The sequence below is a fragment of the Varanus komodoensis genome, unplaced genomic scaffold, assembly GCF_004798865.1.
Source record: "Varanus komodoensis strain SLA01 unplaced genomic scaffold, ASM479886v1 scaffold5, whole genome shotgun sequence".
Taxonomy (NCBI): Eukaryota; Metazoa; Chordata; class Lepidosauria; order Squamata; family Varanidae; genus Varanus; species Varanus komodoensis.
Window position 1 is genome coordinate 12604083 of NW_025336087.1, and position 12743 is coordinate 12616825.

General features: G+C 36.3%; 1 protein-coding gene across 6 annotated transcripts in view; it reads right to left on the reverse strand.

The window, feature by feature from the left end:
- POLK (DNA polymerase kappa) overlaps positions 1 to 12743 on the reverse strand; it is a 41985-nt gene that overhangs the window by 22287 nt on the left and 6955 nt on the right. For 5 of the 6 annotated variants that reach the window (XR_006416300.1, XM_044446420.1, XM_044446419.1 and 2 more), the window contains exons 2-6: positions 9398 to 9566; positions 8122 to 8241; positions 5727 to 5879; positions 2272 to 2403; positions 104 to 248 (exon numbers count right to left, since the gene is read on the reverse strand). Coding sequence is in view for 5 of the 6 variants with exons in the window: in XM_044446420.1 (XP_044302355.1) it covers positions 104 to 248; positions 2272 to 2403; positions 5727 to 5879; positions 8122 to 8241; positions 9398 to 9532 (685 nt within the window). In the remaining variant the exon portion in view is untranslated. The remainder of the gene's footprint in view (positions 1 to 103; positions 249 to 2271; positions 2404 to 5726; positions 5880 to 8121; positions 8242 to 9397; positions 9567 to 12743) is intronic. The other variant, XM_044446417.1, reaches the window with a different exon arrangement.

Genomic DNA, 12743 nt, shown 5'->3' on the forward strand with positions numbered 1-12743 from the left:
GTAATATTTTTTAAGTATTCCCCTCCCACTTGCTTTGAAAGTCAGTGTAAAAATAAGGTTATATTATGATGTTTTGGGATGACAATTCCAGGTAATTGCTTACCAGTTGGAGTATCACTGATGAAATACCTTCTTTTGCTTTCATCCCAGTTCTTTCTTTCTTCTAAGTGTTCAGTTATGTTCAAGTAGGCTTCATCAAGGCCCATGGGCATAAAGTGGGGATCATATTCAGCCAGTATTTCCCTAACCTTGAGAAATATAAATTCAAAAGTTAGGCTGTTGAAAAAAAATAAAAATGAAAAACCTTTGAAGTACTACACATCTACAAGGTAACACTATGACCTGGTTTGTGTGCATGATGATCTATTTGTATAAAACCTTAGTCATTATACGTAAGAGGGAAAAAGCAGGTACAGTGCACTTCCTGCACTGTGCCTACCCCTCCCACTTTTACTCAACAACCCACAATGGGCTCCTGCTGAGCACGATATCTGAATCTAGACCATTAAGTTGGTAAGGGCCTAAACAATCCAGTGGTTGTTTGTTGCTGGGTTAAATACTAGGTTCTTTATACCATAAACATCAAGTTCAGTGGGAATCAGTGGCTTTGGACATCAAGTTCAGTGGGAATCAGTCCTGGATCGCTTAATAAAGGTGAAAGAAGTAGGTGTGCTGCAGTTAGTGCACCTGCTCTCTAACTTAAACTAATGGGTATTACATGCCAATCAATATGGGATGAGACACCAGAGGTTTCACAATGTAAGGAATTAGTGAAAATTACTTCTCTGTTCCTATTGACTAGAACTCCTGAGCAGAACACCACACCGGGGTCAGGTTCCTACATCATGCTAAGTCACCCTGGGAATGAGTTTTACAGCATGGGTTGCTTATGAACAACCAACAATGTGCATATCAGAAAACTGCATTTGCTGTGGCTTATTCCCTCTCTGTTCTTCACCTGCTTCCAACATGTATCCCAAAGAACTTTGCAGCAGAGCTCATCTTGTCTCCTTAAGCTGGTCTGCACCCTGCACTGATCACTACCCCTTTTCATTCTGCAGCTTTAAAAATTGTTTTTAGAGCCACAAAAATGCAAATTTAGGACTGTAATTTGTCATAATTTATTATTTATTAAAATTACATAATAATAAATTATGACAAATTAATTATAATTGTTTTTGTTTTTTGTCAGAGCCTATTTTTATAGTGTTAGACAAGTCAATATCTTAAATATATTTAAAATACATTTTTCTTATTGTAACAGTTCAACCGAATTTCATAACTTTTGTTAAGAATAAATTAATTTTCTTCCTTTATTACTAACTTATTTTCCTAGACAGGATATGAACTCTTTTACAAAGAGCTGGTGCAGAGGTGGTCCATTATCTTGGTAGGATCAGCTAGGTGAAATTAAAATCTCTCTGGTTCTATTAATAGGCAAGAGACTGTGTCCACATAAATATACATTTTAAATGCATCCTCTCTTCTCGCTAGATCAACTGCAGTCTGTTTCTCCATCCTTTGATGTATCTCTTGGATTTGGCTTCGAGCATTCCTGATTCATGGGATCTTGGAATGTCTCTGGACCTCCACTCAGGTTCTGCTTTTCTTATTCTGTCATTGGGTATGAAGGCCGTCCATCATGGCTGGTCAAATCCTGATGCTCAGGACGTTAGCTCCTTATCTTACCCCTTAGTCTTCAGTGCCCTACTCTTCATTTTGCAACTTAAACATTGTAACCTTTCTTCACATGGAAGGTGCTCCAGCCTTTGATCATTTTGTTTGCCCTTTTCTGCTCCTTCTTCAGCACTGCAATATCCATTTTCATCAGAACTAGTTACAGGATTACAAGTGTGCTTGCATAGATGTGTATAAAAGCATTATGAGACTGGCAATTTTATTTTTAATAATGAACCCCTGGGCATTGGGCAAGTACATACAAACTGCGTACATACAAATGTGCTTAAGCTGATTGAAGAATGCTCTTCTCAAATGACTTTGCTGTTCAATTCAACTGATTCTAATAGGTGCTGATAGGAAAAACTAACTGCCTCATCAAAAGGTTAGTTTTAGTGAAAGAATCCAGTCACAAATACAAACCCTACTATTCTCTTCCTGCTCTTTACACAGTTATCTCAGCTTTAACATTATACTGTATTCAGAATCCAAGCAAGTTAACCGAATATGAAGTTAGCAATACTAATTTCAAATAATGCATATGACAAATTAATATAATCAATGTATATTTAGCTACAGAATTAAATTACGTACCTCTTCACTTACTTCTTTATATTTCTTAAAGTTTAATGGCACTATAGTAAGATTTGGGCAGAGTTTCTTAGCAATAAATCCAGGCATGGCTGCACGTACCCCAAATCTTCTGGCGTGATAATTTGAAGTAGACTTAAAGAAAGACAAACATAATTTACATCATACAACAACACCATTTTGAATGAATTGCATAGCATGGCTATAATATAATACAATATATAATAAAAGTTTTCTAAACCATCCACTACAAGCATCTTGGGAAGGCATCTTGTTTTATTCTACTCTTACACAAAAAGAGTAGAATAAAACAAACACCACAGTATCTGACAATTGATATACTAAAACCCTAGTTTAAATCAATTCAACATTAAAATAATGGGAAAATAAAAAAGGGTTTGCCTGATGCTGAAAAGAGTATAATGATGGCACCAGGTGAACCACTCTGGGAAGCACATTCCATAGTTGGGGCACCACCACAGAGGAGGCCCTCTTCCGGGTACTCACCCTCCTAATCTCCTTCAAGAAGGGCTCCCGGACCAGGACCTCCACCTCAGATCTCAAGGGGTGGGAGGGCACATATGGAAGAAGGTGTTCCCACTTAATATCAGTTAGGTATTCTAAATTCCCATTAATATCTATACGAGATCTTGTACCAGTTTAGCAATTACACCCTACCACATAATAAATATTGTAAATCACCCCATCTTGTTTTATATGACACATAAATGAAACTAGGTAAATGAAGGATCAGCAAAATCTAGTTGAGAGCAAAAAGAAAATTGTCACTTAAGCTGATCTAGTTATTGAACTACAAAATGACTAATCAAGTCCCTTGGCATGTCTTAAACTATGTTTAAAACAAGCCTAAAAAGGGGGTTTTGCTAACCAGTGTTTCATAAGCCAAAATGGAAACAATCATTTCTAGTTTTTCTACAAACTGCAATAACCAGTGTGGTATACTGGTTAAAATATTAGACTAGGACTGAAGCACCCTAGGCAGAAATCCCTACTCAGCTTGGAGTCCAATGGTGACCTCGTACCAGCCACTATAAAACACAGTCCTTATAAAACACTTCTGAAGGAAAGTAATTCCATTACTGATGGTGATGTCCATTTGGACATTCTATGGAATAATTAAGATCATGAGCAGACTGGTGCAAGTCTCTGGAAGCTATTTTCCAAAATATTATTAGTAATTTTATTTCTATACTGCCCAATAGTCAAAGCTCTCTGGACAGTTCAGAACAATTACCACTGGCTAGCCTCTAACACTATTTGATGAAGCATAGCACTCCATCCTCCATTTATTTATGTCAAAGGGTTTTTAACATCCCAAAACTGCATCGAGTAAATTTGCTGAAGTTTACAAAATATATTATCAAATTAAGCATTTAGTATTTTTTCAGTCTGATTCCCTAACATCTACACAATTGAGTGCTAGATTTGCAGCACACCATAAGAAAGGAAAAGTATGTACTCCTAAATCACTTTCAGATATGAAATTAAGTAATGCATAGATATGCTGCCTTTATCCTTGAAGGAAGTCCAAATTTTTTTAAACTAAATTACAATGCAATCTTTTGCTTTGCAAGGTCTAGCCATATAGGTGACACAGGTGTAGCCTGCATCATTCATTCTTCCAAGCCAAGCCTGTAGGTAGGTATTAGAATGATCATGTCAATGGATCAAACCATTTCTTAAGCTTATAGCATGCCAATGTATTTCCAAATTTCAAGACAAAGGATCATTTACTTTTTCTAAAATATGCAATGAAGGCAAAGGATGAGTTTTTGTTGGTTCTAGTCAAGGAAAGTTTCAGTTTTGAAGACTGAGATGTCCTTGTACCCTCAAGAGCAAAATGCTGAGCTGTAATTTCACATACAGTTTGGTTTGGTTTCCTCAATTATGGAAATACAATTATGGTTTCCTCCCACATATTTATCACCCTGTCAGAAAACCAGCAATATATCTAGTTATACACAACTTCTTCTGTGTTTTTCACTGTGGAACATCTGCACTTCCCCTTCTTCTACAATTAGCATTTGTTTAACATTGTTGTTGATAGTGTTTCAGGGAATCCAAACAAGTTTGATGACCCAATTCTTATCACAAATAATTTTCACATAGTCAAGGTTTTTCAACACCATACAGATGCATACTTTCATGGAAGCAAAATTAATGATAATTTTGTAGAAATTTTGTAGAATCATTGGCATCAATGGGATGAAGTCAATAATTAATGGTACACTATATGGAATGATATTGTTCCTCCATGGGATGATAACCCTAGCTGAAACATTACAACATGAGATAATTTAGATGGAAGTTGACAGTAATATATATGTGGATATTTTTTGCATGGGTAGACATTTGAAGATGCTATTAATAGGAAACAATTCTGTACAATGCTATGCTATTAGATGTGGCCCTTCCATAATCAATAAACTATAATGTGATTTCAAAGAGTTCCCAAAAGCTTGTCAGAAGCAATCACAAATGTGAGTTTGATGGGTATCTGAAGAATCCACTTGCTTCTGACAGGTAACATCACTGGAAAACCTAATTCCGATCTTCCATGAAAGTACAGCATAAATTACTTATGGTACATTATTAAGATACATTGGGAAAATTATTAAAGCTGATTCTCCAGATATTTACCAAACTATTTCTTGTGGTGGAAATCTACAAGCCATTTTCTTGTGCATTAAAAGCTTTTCAATGTTGTTTATCTTCCAGACATGAAGTTGGAGCAATCAATATAGAGAGCCCCATAAGGATTAAAGTTATAATTGGACAAAGTTAAGTATGTGTTAAGATAGCTTGAAGCACAAATGCTGAGAAGCGTTCATAAATGGAAATTGTTGGCAATTTTTTTCTTACAGAAGTTTACTGTAAGGAATTCCTGTAAGGGACAGGAATATATCTTTCACTCTAACTTACCTCAGGTGTTGTTGTGAGAATAAAAATGTAGCAGGGAGGAGAAACCTGGAATCATGGCTGTTACCTCAACCTCACTGGAGGAAAGGCAGAACATAAATGTAACATAGTTGTCTACACTGAATTAACTTGGATTTGAATGTCCTTTTGTCACAACTTACAAAATAAAGTACTTTGTTTATTAATTAATGATGAATTAATAATTAATTTAATTAATAATGGAAAATAAAGAAGAGTCAACGTATTCTGAGACTTGGAATTTGTTCTACGGGTGGCTAGAAAAGAAGACATGGACTTAAAGATTAGGATATCTATGCGATCTATGAAACTGTATAGAAGAATCCAATGCTTGATCAATTGATATGATGGTTCTTTGCTTGTGTTTCTGTTTGTTTAAAATGAATAAAATATATTAAAAAATAAAGTACTTTGTAACCTGTAGAAAAAAATACACATTTGTCAAAATAAAATTCCACAATTACTTAAGTAACTGTTTTTTTGTAGCAAATCCATCTTACCAACATACTCAATGATCCCACTGCTATTGGTATGTCCTTCAATTCAGGATTGTCTCTCATTTCTACAGCTGCATAAAATGCATCCATATCGATGTGCACAATTGTATACCTAAGATCACGGCTCTGATCAAGTTCCAAGGCAAGCTTATCCATCTGTGCATAAATAAAATGTACAAAATGGTATAAAGACAGAGCAGTTCTTCTTGGCACCCTGAGAATCTCACCAAAATTTCAGTGTTTAACAAACATACACACAGACAGAAAGAGAAAACAGTGTAAAAGCAGATTAGACCCTACTACATGATTTTCTCCACACCATTTCAATGCATTCAAATGACTGCACAGAGGAATACATTGCATTGCAGCATCCAATCAACTTCCTAAGTCTCTGCGTTGCTCTTGTTAAAGCAACCAAATGAATTTGATTTCAAATGACCAGTATAAATAATTTATTTGTTGCATCAGGAGAATAAATACACATTTGTATGTATAAGAAATATACATACAGGGCTTGTGGTATGATTAAATTACCTTGGTAAGAATTAAAGATTATGTATTTGCATAGCAATCCACAACATGCAGCCAGCTGATTGGGATTTATTGACAGGAACATATGCAAATGCCATGACTACTTACATCCATACAAAAAAGCTCAAATTAGCCCATTTTTAAAGAAAGCACCAGTTTTGACAGCTGCCAAAACTCCATGCTCCTACAAATGGTATTGTTTGTGCTCTTCTACTTTCCAAAGCACTAAGTCTCCAGAAAGGATGTAAAAAAGAGGACACTGAGAACTATCAGGATGGAGATCTAAGCATTTGGTGGGCAATCTACACATCATCTCTTTTTTACCAGCAGAGATCTCCTTGCAATTTCACTTTTTATTTGCCAGCTATACAAACTCTATCCAGGGCATTGATGAGCCACAGCTGCACATTTTAAATACTGGAAGTTGGATAGCTCCAAAATCTAACAAAGAAAAAAAGTAATAATTTGCTCAAATCTCAGGTCAAAATAAAACAAAATTGAAATTTGGGTAGCAAACCAGTGATAGCTGATCCAGTGTGCCAGTAGGCACTTTGAAATGGCTTTTCCTGGCTTTCATGACATTTTCACAGAGATTGTGAAAAAGAATCACCAGAAGAAAAGCAGGATAAAAGAAAAACAGGCTACAGCAACCACAAAAGAGATCACAGCACAGCAGGAAGAGGAGACAAGATGAGTTCTGCTATGGAGTTCCCTGGGATGGATGTAGGAATAGAGGACAACTCGATGGTAAGCCATCATTTCCTGAGAGGACTGTGGGTTGTTTCACAAACAACTCACGATGTGTAGTCCATTTCAGGGTTGTGTGTCTATTTTCTGGGTTGTGTGAACTTGCCTATAGTGTGAAGACAGATGAACTTGTTGCAATTTCTATAATGCCCTAGCAAAAACCTGCATAATTTCTATCATACTAATATTCAAATGTGTTCTGGAATACCATAGAATTCATGAAAAGCAGTTGTTCAGTACTTGCTCTTCCCCAACACCATCTTCATCCTGGTGTGCAGACTACTATCAGGAAACAAAGCAGTGAATCCTCACACAGACCTTTGGCTATCAGTGTTTTGGGGAACTGCATATTGTCTACACAAACCTTCGGCCAGTAAAAAAACTATATTTAAAAATCATCTATGCAGATATAGGTTTAAGATCTTGAATATAATCATAGCAACTTATTAGCATTTGAAGTTAGAAAACATACATTCTAAATTCTCTCCCACATTTCTCTAGTCTGTTTGCACTATTCAGGTAACAATATATTTACTTACATTTTAATGTGCTCTCAAAAGAAAGCATTATACAATACATAAAATTAGGGAAAAAGAAATTTACTCTGTATTTTATGCTCCTGTATCGCTCATGTTTACAGTATTTTATTCAGCTAAGGAACTCAAGTTTATCCGGGAAGGTATGCACTAAACATCCCCCCCCCCACCCATGCACGCACTCCCTAAGTACAAGAAATTCAAGAACAATAGCTTCAATACCTTCTGAGGAGCTTAAACTGAAGGTCAGAAGACCCAGAAAAACCAGTTGAGGCACTCCCGAAGGTGTGCTTCTAGGAGTTTATGCAAGAGATTGATAAGATTGAGTGAGGATGAAGCACATTGGCTTTCATTTATTTAAATAGTAAACTTTTGTCAAAGTTATCTGAACAGCATGAGACCATCATGAGCTGTCTGAAGAAGACTGTCTTTATGTACAAAGGTCTGTCCTATATAGATGTTTATAAAAATAAAATCCAAAATAATCAAATTTACATATAACTGAGGTTGGCTATGCTGCAAGAATATTTCCTCTTTTTTTTTACAAGCTCTAGTTTTTATATTTCCCAAAGTTAGATTATTACCTGTAACTGTGCTTTCATGAGTTGTTCCTCTGTTATTTTATTTTTTAGTTTCAGCATTTTTTCAATTCGTTTGTTAACTTGTTGATCTTTCTTAAGTTCATTCTCATAGTATTTAGAACCCTGCCAAAGAAATTGTTAGTCTTATTTAGCACAGTGTAGGTTGATATAAGTATTTTTAAGTTATAAAAAGCAAAAGAGAATTCAACTCCCCCCCCACCACCCCGTGGCTTAGAATGTCATGCAAAACCTTACAATATACCCTCCTTATAGCAGGCCACATGCTGACTTCCACAACACCTAAATAAGACTGTGGGGTACAAATGGATCTAGATTTGCAGTAAAATAGTATATTGATGTATGGAATGAGCCAGAATGATATCCCTCCCCCAACAAGCTGCTGGTTGCACACATATATTAGCTTCATGTTGCCAGACAACATTCCTGAGCAACAGAGGACATTCAAGTAGTATGGGCCCTTAGGTGGCTACAGCTAGGGGAAACACTTGCTGAATTTTTAAAAAACCTTCACTCTGGGACCAAACAGTAAGTATGAAATGGTGTCATACAACATGAGTCATGAATATAGACATCTTGTAACCACAATTCATGGATCCTCTTCAGCTCTGATATTGGAGAAACCACACTAGTCACTTTATGAATTTTGGATACAATCCTATGCATAGAAATGAGTCCTTCAGCTCCCAGCATTTCCCAGTCACTGTCTAAATATGCATAGGAATGCACCCTTAATAACTATTACTTATCTATTTATTTAATCTTTTAGACACCATTCATAATCAACCATAGTCTCTCTGAATGGTTTACAGTAAAAAACAGAAAAAAACAACATAGTAATGATATAACATAATATAAATGTATTGGGTATTGATCAAAAGCATTGGTTGATACCCAATGCCAGATAAATACAAAATCACAAACAATAATAAACAGTGAATAATAAGTAATATTTAATATAATTGAATTGTTAATTAGTTAATTAAAATATAATTTACCAGTTAGTCCACAGGGTCAAGTGACAGTATAAATAAAATCCAGTATAAATTTAACCATCTTTAAAAATTAAAATACTAGGACAATAAAAAGGGTTTTGCCAAACACCAAAACTTGTAAAGCGTCAATGCCGGGCACACCTCTCTGGATACCTTCCCTTCTGCACTGAATAATCAAGTCATAGCAGTAAAAACCCTGCACCCTTAGTAAGTGTAACAATACCTAAGAGTATCTAAAGCATTTGTGAAGGCATCTATAAACAAACCTTGGAGGCTTCCATTATGGTTTTGTTGATCTTCTCTTTATCCAGCCCTTGCATTCCAGCTTTGTTATCATTGAGACCTATTCTAAGCAGAAGCCCCTCTCTGGAAGAACCATCACCTTTATTCTTACTTTCCATTGCACAATCAATGAACGGTTTTTCAGTTCTTGTCCTGGAAAAGAGAGATTGAATAGTTCTGAAAAACGTATTGCTAATATAACAATGTTATATTATTATCACTTAAGCACACAAAAATTATTGTTTTCTCTGAATACCATGCAGCCATATTCAGCCAAACTGAATGAAAAACTATATTAAATTCTGGAAACAGAAAGCTGGATCTAAAGAATTGTGGGTATAAAGAAAACCATTACTACCACTGTCCTGTGAATTTCTACAGAGTTCTAGAACGCATAGGCTCTATAGCAGTTCTCATGCAAGAGGTTGCACAAGCTGTTTCAGAAGAACATCCTTGGATAAAGAGAGCTTCTAGAAGAAGCTTTTAAGGCACCACTGCTCTTTCCAATTCACAGATGTTTAGCAGATTTCCAGATATTGTCACCTTTTATTTATGATACTCCCAACCCTTTTTTACCGCTTCTTCATCTTTTTTTCCTTAACACAGAAAATCTGTTAAAGAGAAAAAATGGATCTACTCTATTTTACTTATACAGCATTGAAGGCATTCAAGTTATAAAAAGAACTTGCCATCAGGACTAGTAGCCATTGTTGCCTTCTACTTCAGGAATTTGTCCAATTCCTTTTTTTAAAGCTATCCAAATTGTTGGCCATCACTACATCTTCAGAAAGTGAATCCACAGAACTATGCACTGTGCAAAGATGCACTTCTTTTTATCTGCCCTGAATCTTACACCAGTCAGTGGTTGACCACTGTGTCATCAGAATGCTGTACTAGATGAACCTTGGTCTTTTCCAGTACAATTCCTATTATGCCAAAGTAATTTGTTATACTTTTAATGTGCCGTAAGACTCTGTTGCTTTAGAAAACATGAAATTATGCTCAATGTCTTCTTTGTATCATCAAAAAAGATATTTATCAACATGCAAACTTTAAAAAGTCTAACAGAAAGAAAAGGAAATACTGCATTTTTTAAAGGATACTCTGCAAATAATTTCACACTGATGTCTGTACTGCAAAGCTGGAAGTTATGATTTAAGTGTGATAAACAGTCCTGCTTTGTCTATATGTAAAAAAGCAAAGTGTATTTCCAATGCTCAAGGTGCTGTTAAGATAAATCTTTTGTTATATGAGTACTGTAACTTTCTTTTATTTTTAACATATTTTTCACCTCTGTCACCACTTGAAAACCATATCCTACAGTAGCATAATTAATTGAACTTGACATACAAATCAAATTAAGGTTAAATCACTGCAGCAGGCTGTAACAAAAGGGAATAAGAGGAAAAGTGGAGCCATTTCATCAGGCCTGCTGAAAGACCACCTCTCTAAAGGTTCCTCCTTCCTCAACTGTGCCATCACCAGCTGCCATTCCAGCAGGCTGTAAAAAAAGACAAGAAAACAAGCAGGGCCATTCTATTAACTCTGCTGAAAGAGTACTTAATTTTTGTCTTATTCCTTCCCCACCCTTTTTTCTTGTATGGCATGACACTAGATTGTAAACCTGCAGGCAGAGATTGTCTTGACTTTCATGTCAAGCCACCCCAGGAGCCAAGCAGTAAGAAAGAAATATTCTTTTTTTTAAAAAAAGCCTAAACAAATAAATGCGGTGGTCTGCTTAATTTCTTATTCAGCAACACAACAGGGCCATATTAACCAAGCTGAGAATACTCATTACCCATTTAATGTACTGGATGAAATTACTCTTATCAAATTATCTATTCTGCTACATTCAAATTACTTGATTTATTTTTCAAGTTGAATACTGCATTCTGGACATCTAATGTCCCTTTTGTAAAGAGTGCGGTACTTAAAATTTATTATACTGGATTTTAGCAAAATATTTCTGACTCAGTAATTTCAGCCAAGGGCATTTACCAAAAGTTGGGTTAAGGAGCATCAGATTTTCCTTTGCGCTCTCAAGCCTGAAGTCTGTGCTCCTAAATACCATAAAGTTTTGAAAAAAGACAGGAGTCTACATGAAGGTCATATAATTCCTCAGTGCTTTCAGGAGCATTCTTTCCAGCTGCAGGAACTTAGCAGTTTAAAAGAGCCCAAGTGGAACACAGGATTCTTGTCAGTTTTGATCTCCTGCTGGTTTGCAAGAATAGTAATAGGGACAAGGAAAATGGTGTGATTAGCTTGCATGCATGTGCACAGGAGCTTATGAGGCTTGGTTTGCCATAGGCTTTTGCAGATGAATGGAGAAAGATTACAGCATTGTTATAGCCTTTGTTTTACAGGACTAGCAATGACAGCAAATGCAAACATCTTACAATTATACTGGAGTACCAAACAGCTTTAATCACATGGATGACTTATTTAAGCTGAAATATGGACTACAATTATCTCCAAGTGGTCAAAAGTTTTAACTTTGATAGTCAGACTCATATTGATTATTTGACACCATTAATCTTGGCTAGGATTCCCCCCCCCCCACAGATGCTTTTGATTGCATGATTACTGGAACAACTTGAATATGAATACTATAGGCTCTTAGAAAACCTGTACAGTACTGTACAGTCCACAAAACTGTGAAGAAAATCTTTGCCTGCAATTTTAGGGGAAAATCAGATTTAAGATGCTATGAGAGTAAGAAGATTATACAAAAGCATTAATAGTGCGACTGGGATTTATGAAACTAGCAAGGGAAAGAAAGACAAGAAATTGTATCCAAAGAAATGCATGCAGAAATGGATGCACAGAAGGTGATTTTCCTGTGCATACCATATGGTCTCACTAAAAAGCTTCTCTCTAGGGCTGGGAAATGCTGCTGAATGGGATGAGTGGTAGCATGGGCCTTCTACTCATGGACAATGCCTTTGTCCCATTTTCAGCAACCTCCCTCTCTCCTGTGTCACACAAGACCCCATCAGGAAGGTCCCTGGAAGAGGCTTTTTGGGAAAATGTTTCAGGGGAGCAGGAAAGTCACTTTCACCAAGCGTTCCCTTGGCCTGAACTCAATGTGTCCAATTTTGATGTTGTTGTTGTTGTTAAGTCACAAAGTCGTGTCCGACCCATTGCGACCCCATGGACAACATTTCTCCAGGCCTTCCTGTCCTCCACTATCCCCCAGAGTCCACTTAAGCTCATGCCAACTGCTTCAGTGACTCCATCTAGCCACCTCATCCTCTGCTGCCCCCTTCTTCTTTTGCCATCAATTGTTCCCAGCATTAGGTTCTTCTCCAGGGAGTCCTTCCTTCTCATTAG